The sequence below is a fragment of the Corvus cornix genome, chromosome 26, assembly GCF_000738735.6.
Source record: "Corvus cornix cornix isolate S_Up_H32 chromosome 26, ASM73873v5, whole genome shotgun sequence".
Classification (NCBI taxonomy): domain Eukaryota; kingdom Metazoa; phylum Chordata; class Aves; order Passeriformes; family Corvidae; genus Corvus; species Corvus cornix.
Window position 1 is genome coordinate 3,430,872 of NC_046354.1, and position 12,923 is coordinate 3,443,794.

General features: G+C 52.5%; 1 protein-coding gene across 2 annotated transcripts in view; it reads left to right on the forward strand.

Moving 5' to 3' along the window:
• ANKS1A (ankyrin repeat and sterile alpha motif domain containing 1A) overlaps positions 1 to 9,454 on the forward strand; it is a 78,478-nt gene extending 69,024 nt beyond the window's left edge. For both annotated transcript variants that reach the window (XM_039565108.1, XM_010404395.4), the window contains 7 exons: positions 718 to 882; positions 1,226 to 1,351; positions 1,486 to 1,557; positions 1,955 to 2,041; positions 2,422 to 2,559; positions 3,217 to 3,387; positions 4,553 to 9,454. In XM_039565108.1, coding sequence (XP_039421042.1) covers positions 718 to 882; positions 1,226 to 1,351; positions 1,486 to 1,557; positions 1,955 to 2,041; positions 2,422 to 2,559; positions 3,217 to 3,387; positions 4,553 to 4,672 — 879 coding nt within the window. In that variant the 3' untranslated portion in view covers positions 4,673 to 9,454. The remainder of the gene's footprint in view (positions 1 to 717; positions 883 to 1,225; positions 1,352 to 1,485; positions 1,558 to 1,954; positions 2,042 to 2,421; positions 2,560 to 3,216; positions 3,388 to 4,552) is intronic.
• Positions 9,455 to 12,923: the final 3,469 nt, after the last annotated feature.

Below are 12,923 nucleotides of genomic sequence, written 5' to 3' on the forward strand. Positions count from 1 at the left end.
GCTCAACCCCTGCGTTGGGCAGCAGGAGCCTGGGAGGGACCAGCAGCCAAGGATCTGCACCGTGGGCCAGATGATACCGAAGGCAGGGGGGCTGAGGCGGGGAGAGGGCTGCTTTGGTGCGGCTCAGCTGATTGAGATGCTGCCCGGGGAGGCTGGGTGGGAGAATGGGCCATTTGCAGCATTTCCTGGCGCTGCAGCTGCTGCGCTCCAGCGCTGGCTGCGGCGGGGGGCGGGCGGGCGTCAATGGCAAATCAGGCGAGTGGGCTGAATGGGAGTGATGCGGCCACAGCTGTGCCGAGGCTCCGGCCGTGCCTGCGGGCCCTGGGCGCGCTCTGGCGGCGGCTCCCGGGGCTCCTCTGCTGGGGTGGCTGATCATCATCACCCTCGGGTGCTTAGCTCAGTGCTTTAGGGGAGCCCACCCCTCTGGAATCACCTTGCCCCCAGCCCAGTGTGTCCCCTGCCCTCCTGGGGAGGAGCTTGCAGAGGCAGAGGCGTGCTGGGCAGAAGGGGCTGAGTACGTGGCTGAAACCATCCTGGAGCAAGTCAGGTGTCAGAAGATAAAGAGTGGGATTGGCACTGAGGCAGGGGCCCCCAGAGCAGGAGCTGACCCCGTTAGTCCACTCACTGCACCCTGTGTTGGGCAATGTAGAGGGAGTGATGGGGGGCACGGCACAGCCCAAGCTGACTGGGACCCTTTGCGGTGTCTGCTCCTTCCAGTGCCAGGACTTGATGTCCCAGACGTCGTCGCCCCTGAGCCAGAACGACTCCTGCACAGGCAGATCTGCCGATCTCCTGCTGCCCTCCGGGGACACTGCCAAGAGGCAACACGATCGTGGCACTGAGGTTGCTCCCTACTCCAGAGCTGAGCGCTACAAAGCACAGGTTAGTGGGTGCTTTTGTGTGTCCTGGGGGCCCTCTGCGCAGGCTGCCCCGTCTCTGGAGCCAGGGAGGAGGTAGCATGATGCAGGGAGGGAGCTGGTCAGGCTCAGCTTCCCTCAGACATTAGAGCCAGCAGCTCCTTTGTGCCTCAGTTTCACCTCAAAAACCAATGGCTCACACTTCCATCAGCACTGGCACCTTCACCCCGTGTGCTGCCTCTGCCCAGCTCCTGGGGGACTTGGCCATTGCCAACCTCAATCCCCTCTGCCCAAAGAGCCCCCCTGAGAGCTGTTCCAACCCAGGCTGAACCTCTTGTGGCTTCACATCCATATTTCTTCCCATGCAGGAGGACCGTCGGGAGTCCAAGCTAACCCTGCGCCCCCCCAGCCTGGCAGCCCCGTACGCCCCAGTCCAAAACTGGCAGCACCAGCCCGAGAAGCTCATCTTCGAGTCCTGCGGGTACGAGGCCAACGTAAGTGGCTTTTGGTTTGTGGGGGTGGCGAGGATGAGGAGGCTCTGGGGGTCAGGCTGTTGAGCGTGGAGTCTCAGGGCAATGACATTGCCTTGGGATTGGCAGGAGTTAACATCTCTCCCTCCTTCACACAGTACTTGGGCTCCATGTTGATCAAAGACCTCCGAGGGACGGAGTCTACACAGGACGCCTGTGCCAAGATGAGGGTACGGAGACTCTGCGGCCGGGGGGCTTCACTTGCAGCCTGTGGTGGATGATGGGGATTGCGAGGGGGGATCTCAGGGATTCCCCAAACCCTGTGGGAGCCCAGACTACCAAACAGATGGTGCCACTGTCTCTGATGAACTGCCCCTTCCCAGCATTGTTCCCAGTACCTGGGAGATCCGTGCAGCGGGAGAGTGGGTGTTTTCATTGGGGAAGTGAGGGCTGGAGTCTCTTCAGGTCCCTGTCATTTCCCCTCTGCTTCTACCAGGACCTAACTTTCCTCCTCCTGGTCCCAGATCCCCAAAACCCACTGTACGGGCCTGAGAGTCTCTGGGGTGGGCTGGGACAAGTCCATCCATTCACAGTTGAACATTCACTTGAATGTTCTTCTTTCTGAAGAAATCCACGGAGCACATGAAAAAGATCCCAACCATAATCCTGTCCATCACATACAAAGGGGTGAAGTTCATCGACGCCTCCAACAAGGTGAGCTGCAGATGCCTCAGAGTTGATGTTTGGAGGGACATGACCTGCAGTCTCACCTGCCTGGGGGCTGCAGGTCACTTTTTGTGGGTCCGGAAGCCATGGCTTGTCCTGAGGAGATTCTGGGGCTGGGGGAGAATACCAAGGTGGTGATGACTACTGAGAACACCAAGATGATGATGATTACCTGAGTGCCAAAGGCTTGGCAGACCAGCTGCTTGTGGACCGTGTTGCCATTTATTCCTGCCATGGGAGGGAGCTGGAACTGCTCTGGCTGGGAGATTCCCTTTCCCTGTCCTCAGGACACCCTCCACAGCCACTGTTTGCCAGGTGTATTTGCCATCCCCAGAAGGGTGACGGGTGCTTGTGGTTGACCCCGGCAGAATGTCATTGCTGAGCACGAGATCCGGAACATCTCCTGTGCTGCTCAGGACCCCGAGGATCTCTGCACATTTGCCTACATCACGAAGGACCTGCAGACCAGCCATCACTACTGCCATGTCTTCAGCACTGTGGATGTGGTGAGTGCATTGTCATGTCACATCTCCCAGTCCTTCACAGCCCATTTGTTTCATCCCTCAGCTTTATTGGCTAGTCACAGACTGCTCCTTTCTAGGATTCTTTCACCCATTTCTACCATAAAGTAGTCTTGGTTCGAAATGTCTTTACTTTGGACCTCTGTGGACAAAGAGTATATTTGTCTGGCTTCGTTACTGCCGTCTCAAGTGCTGAATAAAGCAGGGCAGGAGCTTTCCCTCCTGGGGAATGTGCCATGCACAAACCCCTAACACGCTCTCAATTATGTTGAGCATAATGGGCTGATTTAACAACCTTTTATCTCAGGGAGGGTAGAAGCGTGATTTGCTTTTGTACTTGGGCAGAATCAAAATTGCACAAGACTTTCGTGCTATTTTTCTTTATGCTGCTGAACTTCAGTGCTGGTGGGGCTTTACAGGTGGGCAGGGGGTCCCAGGCAGGGGGCCCTGGGGGAGGCAGCGTGGGCCCGGCTCCCCCACATCAGGAGCTCAGTGGCTTTGCCAGGGACACAGCAGGATGTGACCTGCTGACGGGAAGGCACTGGCTCTGCCAAGGTCTGTGACCCCAGAGGAGCTGCTGAGCCAGGGGGGACTGTGCACAGGGTGATCTGACAGCTTTGTGCTCTCTGTGTTCTCTCGAAGAACCTGACATACGAGATCATCCTCACGTTGGGGCAGGCGTTCGAGGTCGCCTACCAGCTCGCCCTGCAAGCCCAGAGAGCAAAGCCTCTGGGTGCTGGAGCAGGAGAAATGATTGAAACAAAATCTTCCAAACCGGTGCCTAAACCACGAGCAGGCATGAGGAAATCCGCGGTATGTGTGTGCAGGCAGGAGCAACCTGCTGGGCTGAGCTGGGGGTTCTCGTGGGCACCACACCCTTACACTTCCCTGGGGTGGTGGGGGGAGCCCAGACATGGTCCAGGTGCCTGTCCTGCTGCTGGCACTGCAGGTCTGTGCCTGTGCCAGTCCTGCTGTGGGGTTGGGGCTTCCCCTGGTAGCAGGAGGGCAGGCAGAGGTGGAAACAGCCCAGGTGGGATGGGGCTTAAGTGCCCTGCTGGGTCCAGCACAGCTTGCACGGGCAAACCCTGCAGAGCCGCAGTGAGATCCGTAGGTGAGCTGCAGTATGGGATTCCACACAGCCAAAACCAGGCAAGACTGGAGCTGCTGAGGAGCAGGGACTGCTGCACAAGCCACTGCCTTCCTTTAATGTCTCCTTTTGTCTGTGTTCTGCTTGCTCCCCCCGCTCAGGTGCCGCTCCCTCCCGACACCCGCTGTTGTTACTGTCACACCTGTACAACACACCGCCCCTCCTACCTGCCGCTGCAGTCTGTTAGTCCTGGAGCGAAGGTCTTTACCCTTCTTCCTGCCATCCTCCCTTCCGAACCGACCCGGGCTGCCTCCCCACTTCCTCTGTCTCATGCTGTGCCCCCGTGTCCTGCCTCGCTGTTGTTCCTCCCCCTGCTTGTTCTGGTTCGGATGAACCCCGGGGATCTGCCGCTCCCACCCGCCCCTGCTGATGCAGTGTGGCAGCTCTCAGCTAACCCCGCTGCTCCTGCTGGGGTGGTCACGTCCCCATGGCACCCTGATTTAGCAGGACAAGAGGAAAGAGCTGTGCTTGGTCAGGAGGGTAAATCATGTGGGAACTCACCTGCCAGGAGCTGTCTCCCTCTGTCCCGTTTCTGTAGCGCTCCGTTTTTCATGCTTGTTTGAGATGAGCAAAGCTGTCGCTGATGGTGACAGGGATGCACAGCCTAATGGAGGGAGTCATCTTGGGGTGCTGGGTTGAGACTGACGTGGCCAGACATGTTTTAGCTGTGAAGGACTCAAATGCCCTCCCCAGCAAGAGCTGCTTCCTTGCACACATGCACATTTTTGGGACGGGCGATAGGCAGGCAGGCGCTCCATGCTTTGAATCCCTACTCGTTCTGTCCCAGAAGCACAGGTGTCCTAACATGCCCTTTCTCTCCTTATTTCCTAGCTGGATCCCCCTGAAGTGGACCAAGACTCCCAGTCTCATGCCAGTGTCTCCTGGGTCGTGGACCCCAAGCAGGACTCCAAGCGGACCCTCAGCACTAAGTATGAGACCACTATCTTCTAAAGCAAACGCCCGCGTCCGCCCCGTCTAACCGTGCCTTTGCGATCTGATCTGTCTGCTCTTCTAAACTCCCTCTTCCTCCAGCTGCTCGCCCTGAGCCCACGTAGGCACCTCGTCCAAGGCAGCAGCACTTAGGAGACTGTAGACTTAAACGGCTTTTGTACCTGATCGCTGCTGAACACTGTGAATCTCCTTACTCGGAAACAAGGGTAATGCGCTGTAGCTGCCCGTGAGGCAGGAGGAGCAGAGAGGGCAGGCTGGCAGTCGGAGATGTGGATCCAGGAAAGCCGCCCACCGTTTTCACGTCTTCCCCCCTCGCTCTGGCACTGTGAATCCCTGGGGCAATGTGACACTCCCCAGGCCTTTTTTTTCTATCTCACCTTGTCCTTGGACTGATGGAGACCTCTTGTCTCTGCGGTGCACACACTCCTTCCTCCTAGATCCTCCTCTTCCCGACTGAGCCACGGCTGTGTACTGTTCAGTGAACTCACCTCTCCTTCCCTGCCAGTCGAACCGACACTAACCACTGTGATGCTCTCTGCAAATAACACGCGGGCACTTCCATTTCCTCACGGCCACCCTTGCCCGCAGTCTTCTCCTCAAAGCCCGGCGCAGAACCTGCTCTGGGTGTTGGGGGAGCGTTGGTTTGGGCTGGGTGTGATCGTTCCCACTGTGAGCTCTGTCCCCTCGGAGATGGAGGGGGGGGGGGGGGTTGGTTGCATGCATTTCAGTCCCTTGTAGGTTTTTCTTCCCCTCATAGTCCTTGTGAGCGCTGGGCGTAGTTCTCACGTGGCAGCCTGTGGTTTAGCTTCCAAATGCACATGTTGTTGTTAGCCCCGGGCTGGGGAGGGGAGGTGTCAGCTGGACACCACAAGCAGCATCAGCAGGGAGAGGTCAGGGAGCAGCCCTGGGTTATTTGTCCCTGGTGTTAGGGCCAGCAGCAGCTTATCTGAGTTTTGCTGTGGCTTTGGAGTTGCTGCCTCAGAGCTTCCATTTCCCCTCACCTGCGGTGAAATCTGATGATTCAAAGTCCTTATTTAGCTCTTTCTCAGGAATGAGTTTGATCTCCCAAGTCATTTGCAACTTAATGGCAAACTGACCTCAGACTGAGGGCTCAGCTAGTGAGAACCCAGTGAGAGGACTACAAGTAAAAAAGTTGTCTTAAAGCAAAAAAACAAAGGAAAGCTCAGTCTAGTACATACATTTCATATGCCACAGAGCCCCCTGACACAGAGCCAGCACTGCCTCGGGGCTGCAGTGCCACCCTGCCAGCCCAGGCCTTGTGGACAGCAGAACATTGCTGTGCCTGAGGTGCTCCGGGAGGTTGGGTTTGGGTTCCATCAGCACCTTTCCAAGCTGTAAGAGTGTCCTGAAGGTTTCTGTGTCCCTCTAAGAGAAACTCACTCCCTGGTGTGGGTGGCACAGCAGTTTCTACATGTAGGTGTTCACCACGCAGCTGCCACACATCCGCCCAGTGGCAGAGGGTCTGAGCTCTTCACCTCCCCCTGCTCTCAGCTGGGAAGGGCAGGTCCCTTCACACCCCCTAAATCCGGGTCACGAGAGCATGTGCCTTTCTAAGGGTGACCAAACCCAGCGGGGATCACAGGCAGCCCTGCCCAAACCGCGCCGCTGCCGCTCTGTGTCCGTAGCCCTGACGGCTTTTGTGTCCCATCTCCGGGCCGTTCGCCTCACCTTTCCCAGCACCTGTCTTTGTATGACTCGGAAATTCATTCCATTATCTTCCTTTCTGTTTGCCTCTGCGAAGCTGAGCTCCGGGCAGCCGTCTCCTACCACGGGATGTAGTAGCGGGACAGAGACCTGGGACGCAGTGGCCTCCTGACGTGAAGATCATCTCCCTCTGGCACGGGTGGCTGCCTCGGAGTGGGTGTGTGGCTGCTCGGTGAGGGCTCCCAGAGCAGAGGGGGAAAGGGACCCAGCCTCCGCCCAGGAAAGCCGCTCTCTCCATTCCTAGCGAAGGAAAACTCGAGACTCGGAGGCCGAGAGCGATGTCGCCTTTTCTAGTTTGAGACAAACGTCTTTCGACCCGTTTCTTTTTTAACGAAGTGACACAGAGCAAATCCGGTTCACGGTTTCAATGTAGCGCTGCAGCTTTTTGGTGAGGAAAAAAAAAAAAGAAATTTTTATTTACTGAGAATCCCGCAGTCCGGCGAGGAGCACGATCAAAAGTCTTAGCAGGGGCGTGGTGTGCGCATTTCTGACGGTACTTACTCTGCTTCAGCTCTGGGTGAACAAGAGAAAATGCCAAATTCCTGGAAATCCCTTCCTCCCGTGTGAGAACCTGGTGGGGTAAGTCTGCATCCTGTTCTCCAAGCTACTCCACATTTTTGTAGCAAATGGAAGTAACTGGAGGAGAAGAATCTGCAAAGGATCTTTCACCCCAGAGCAGCTGTGGCCAATTTCCCCAATGGTACAAAGCTTCCTTATCCCCCAAACTGTCGTGTTGCAATACTTGACATTTCTATGGCAAGGACCCCGTTTCTTCCCATTTCCGCACTGAATTCCTGGGGACAACTCCCTTCTCCAGCCTCTGTGCACCTGTCTTGTTTTTAAATGCAGTTATGCCCTGAAAGGTTGGGGTTTTTTTAAGTATATTCAATTGTGATTTAGCACTTTTTTGATACTAGCTCATTATTTAATTAGTGCAACAGTTTCAGAAGATGAACAAATAAGGAGTTAAATTTTGGGCATTACACTGAAACAGTCCATCCCCAAGGACAAACCACATCAGCCTGAGGGTGGCTTGGCCCCGTCCGAGCCCAGTGTCCCCAAAGACACCACCTCAAAGGTGCTGTGTGCTTGCTTTTATTCCAAATTACAGTGTTTCAGAGTGGTTTGGGCTGTGACTGATGTGTTTTCAGACTGTTCCCCTCTGGGGAGAATGTTAAAATGGTTGTGATATGAATTCTTCAGATGCAAAATATAGTGCAGTGTGTCCGTCATGATCTCGTCAGGCCCTGTCAGGGCTGTGGGACCTGCTGCCGCACGGGAACGCTGTGCCCAAGTAATTCCTGTTTAACTCCAGTTGCTGCTGTATGTCAGGATTTCCTTTAGTCTCTCTCACCAGTGAGGCTGGGAGGGAAGTGAACCATAATCCCAAGGGCACAGACCTGTAAAGGATTGGGAAGGGGGAGTGGAGATTTTGGGTTAAGTCGATGAATTTAGGAAACCTAACATTCCTTGTTATGCACATGTTGCAATTCATACTGGTGTAAGTGTAAATATTTGGTGTGTTGGCAACAAGTCTTTGGTGAGATTGCAAATTGAACCTCTGCTTGGGAGGAGGGACACCTTTCCTTTCTGAAACGTGAGCTGTTTCGGAGGTTGGCTTGGAGGTGATGTGGTGATGAAGACTCCAATCTTCAGGCACTGGGCTCAGTGACCCTGGTGGTCCGTTCCAGCCCCACGTGTAAACCTGTGGTTGTCTTTAGTGATCCATTCTTTAGCCAGATACTCCCTTTCTCACCTCACAGACAGAGCAGTTGTTTTGGCAGTTCAGTGTGGTGGGGTCTCTCAAGGGACTCAGTGCTGGAGACTGACCTGGGCCATGCCAGTCGCTGGCTCCCGGCCACCTTCACCCACCCACGGCGCAGTATTCGGGCTCTTCCTCCCTGCAGGGTTTTGTGCTATCTGGAGGAAAGTGCCCCAAATTTCTGGTGCTGAACATGACATTGCATCCAACTGCATCTGCTGTATTACCTGCCTGGGAGGAGTTGGGGCTGCCCCGGGCCTCGTTCCTCTCTTAAAGACAGATTGTGTTTCACAGACTTTGGTTTGTGGGCTGAGCCCTCACTCACGGCCGGCAAACGGAGTTGCCAAGTTTTGTCTTTCTTTTTATAGGAGGGGATGAATTTTTGTTTTTCAAATTGAAGATGCTTTATCCTTTTTTTATTTTGTGTTTACAAAGAAAAAAAACAGCGCTAATCTTAGCTGTTCAGCTGACTTTAAACTTGCTTTGGGATTGTTCTTTTTAGAAGAAATTATGCAACTTTTTTGGGGTACACGCCTGTCCCCCCTCCCAGGGAGAAGATGCGGCACCTTCCAGGCTGTACCTGTAGTGAAGTCTGTACCTTCAGGAGGCTGCTGAGACACAGAGCAGATGCCAAAAAGCCCTGAACACGTCCCGTTCTGTGTGCAGCTGAGGTGGAGCCAATGCTTTAATGCTCCTTCCACCCACCTCAGAAGTTTGCAGCAGCAGCAGCAGCAGCAGCAGCAGCATTTCCCCGGTTCTGCTCAGATCCATGTTTTGGAGCCGGCACAGTGCTCACAACGCTGTCATGTTGCTAAGGTCTCCCTTTTAGATCTCACATTGGTATTACTTAAATTTTTCTTTCCCCAAAGAAAAGTACCTGTGCTGTTCTCGCTAAGTCAACCCAGCTCAGACATTTTTCTTACCCACAGAAGAATAACCTGGGATTCCCTGACAGAGCAGAGACAGTCGAGTTCAGTTTGCAATGTGGACATTTTTGCTAATTGTGATGTATGGCAGTGGGGCTGATTTGTAATACAAATGTTATTTAATCTGTCTGTATTTTGATACTTGAATTTCCTTTTATTTCCTGTATATACAATTGTTAATCTGTTCAAATTTGTCTGAATTTTAAACATCTTGTGGTACCAAACATAACCAATCTGTGCAACAACATAGACTGACCTCACTACAACAAGGCGAGATTGTAAATATTCCTGGGCTTCCAGCAGTCGTTTTGTTGTTTTCATAATTGTACAACTTAGAACAGACCGAATTAATAAACAACCTTAGACACACGTGTGTGCTGTTGTGTGTGGCCTCAGTGTTGTGCCCAAGTCTCCTGGGGGTCTGTGCCAAAGCAGGGCAGTTCTCATCGTGCAGGCACTGTCTGGGGGGTTTGGGAGCTTTGGTTAAAGCTGCTCTTTCTGCAGTCAGTCATAATGACCCAAATATTGAATATTATTATTTTGAGACTAATTTATGCGTAAAATCACATCCAAATGTTCTGTTAAAGACAGCACAAGGGTCTGCAGCCGTTGTGGGTGTATTCTACACGTGATGGAGGGTTGGAAAAGCTCATTTTTACCCCCCTACTGTACATCTGCAAGGGTTGTGTCCCTGGGGGCTGTCTTGTACTGGGGATAACCACTGAAATCCCTTTTTGCAGCACGGCAGTGAGTGGTTCTTGTGACACCAGTACCCATTTGGGCAGCCACTGCTTAGAACATTTACCCAGCAAAGACCCGGGGCTTGCCAGGAACTAGGACATTTCAGTATGTAAAATTAGAGCAAGAAATCCAGACATTTAAATAACAGGTTAAAGTTCAGATTTTCGTGTCAAGTAAAATCTGACTGATGTGAAATGCTAAATACACCAGGGATTGCTAAATTTATACCGTATGTTCCATTTCTAATAACAAGGCAAGTTGGGTTTTCGGGCTGACATGAAATACACTTGAGCTGGTTTCATGGTTTGAAACACCATGAGGTTTTATCCCTCACAGCCACAGCCCTGGCTGGGACTGACACCTCAGCAGAGGTTACAGGCCCCGGGTAGAATGAACACCTTGAGTTAAAAAGGCCTGATCTGCTCTGCAGTTCAATGAGCTCCACAGCCCCTTGCCTTCCCCACCGAACAGTGACAGCTTTTTGAGGAAAAAAGGCTGCTGCTTTTTCTAGTTGAGAGGTTTATTCAGATCCTGATGTGCCAAGGGTCACCTTCTGCTGGCCTCGGTGGAGTTGTCAGATGGATTTTTACAAGCTGAGGCAGGATCTGAGAAACGGGAGGAGAATGAATTCCACCCCTGCCTGGTTACATGGAGAATGTGATCAGAAATAATCCAACTTGCATCTGGGAGAGGTACCTTCCTGAGAATTCCCAAATTCTTGCCTGTTGTAAATCGTGCTTCCAAACCCGCACCCAACTTCCAGCAGCTCTTCCTGAATGCAACCAAGGCCCTTTGGGAAATCTTTTTGAGCATGTTGTCCATCGAGAAAAATTAAAAGGCTGAGGAGGGAATGAATCCACTGCCCTGTAGGGATGAAAAGTATGAAAACAAAAAATAATTGGTCAATCAACAGAAATCTTCTGTGAGATTCCTCAGGCAGCCAGGAGCAGACTGGGGACAGCCCTGTTACAGGAGGATGCTGTAGGAACCAGGAACGCTCTGGATGGATGCAGATAAACCAGCATCCAGCACAGGAACCCAGGTGACACTGTGTGGCACCTGAGAGCACTCCAGTATCAGGTGTAGTCACCTTGCTTTCCCTTTGTCAAACATCCAATTTCTTTCACGTAGGAGAAAGCCACATCAGTGACCTGTGGTGTGGACGGGACAGACTCAGGCCAGATCCTTCTACAGAAGGTGCAGAGCCAGCTGTTTGTTTGGGTGTCTTTATGAAAAAGCTGTGAAGGTATTCGAGCCCTTCTCCTACCTCAGGGAATTCCCTTTGCCCAGGCTCCCAGCAAAGCAGATCCGTGGGTCCTTGGTTAACATGAGGTGAGTCCTGGCTCTGCTGTGCTGCTCTGACTGCAGGGTGGGGGCTGCTGCCAAGGGGCTGCTGCTGCTCCTGCTCAGCCTCTCTGGGCTGATCCAAGCTCCCTGCAGTGGGGTCACACACAAGATGTTTGCAGGACCAGCCTGGTCATGCTCAGCCTGCAAGAAGCAGGTTTGGGGCACTGCAGCCTGAGGGGATGTGTGTGGGAGGAACAGCATGGTGCTGTTGCCTGGGACAGCAGGGAACGGCGGAGAACTGCTTACACTGACACAGCCCTCGTGTCCCAGCACAGGGTTAGACTCCAGGGACTGGTATCCACAGAATGTTATACTGGATAGAGGATTTCAGCCTCCAAGAAGTACCTTTAATGGAGTCTGAGGAAGGAGACAGGCAGCTGTAGAGAAATCTCTGCAGGCTAGGAAAAAAGATGTCTACATCAAATGCAGCTTTTCCTTTTTAAATAGGCCTCCTAACTGCATTCCCTCATTCCTCGCAGGATCTCAGAATTCTTCTAACTTGTGAGAACTCCCAGTTCCTCCTGGGAAGGCTCTCAGCTCTGTTTTCTGCATCCAGGAGCTCAGGCTCACTGTGTGAGGTGTGCCAGTGACAGGCCTTGAGGGAGGGATCCATGAGGCCTCTGGCTCTTAGAGGCATTTCTCTCATCTGTTACTGAACAGGTGATGAAAGCATCAGTTTTGGAATACCCAGGGTGCATTTAGTGCTTCAGTAGCTCCTGTAGAAGTAGCAGTTCTCTCCCTTTCTCCCTGATTTTGCTAGGCAGCTTATCCAAGAGCTCCTGGAATTTCTTCCATTTGTACTGGACCCTCAGATCTTGAAGTGAGTGCAGAGGCTCTGGATGGTGACATTCAGCAAGTCCAAAATCCCGAAAATCTCCTTGGGATGAGACAGTGAATTGAAAGTTCTACACAGCAATAAATGCTGTAAAGTGGGGCCATTTTGGAACGCTGAGAAAGTTCATCAAATACAGAACTTACCCTGTCAGCTGAGGGGTAAAAAGAGCACAGCACTTTTCAGAGAAATCCTCCACACCCTCATGAAGAGCAACAGAATGTTTTTCTAGCTAGTGCTTGTTTCTGCAGTGAGTGTCAGTCACTTAAACAGCTCTTCAGCTGAGATGCCAACACCTCAGAGGAGAGCTCCTCTGCAGTCTGCTTTGTTCGTGTCACAATCACAGCTTACACAGCTGGAGCCTCTAAATCTTTCCATATTAGTGACTCATACCTGACATTCATCAGATTTAAGAACATCTTAATAAATCATGGAGCAATGAATAAATAAAACTCCAACTTTTTTTTGCTTATTCCAGGAGCTATCTTATTTTCTTGTTACTTCTACAGTCAGACCCAAACCACCTCCACCCCCATTCTCACACATTTTTTGCTACAGGACAGAGAAAAGCCAAGCCTGAATAAATAAATTATATTTATATTTATATGCACGCAGACCTGTTGGGAGAAGCCGACCCCTGGCAGTCCGAAGTCGCTCTGAGGACAATTTCATGCACAATGGCCAGTGTGGTAATGTCACCAGTGGCCACCCATAGCTGGTTCCAGGAGAGAACTGGTGCAGAAAAGCAGGATAAAAGTAAAGGAAGGAACACGAACCACAGCCTCGAGAGAAAAACGGGGTTAAAAGCATGTACTGAGCAGCTTTTGAGTGAAAACGCGCAGGTTTGTGTACAGACAAATCACCTCGCCGGCCGTGGGTGTGAGGGGACCCGCCTCCCTCTCGTCCCCGCGATCCCCG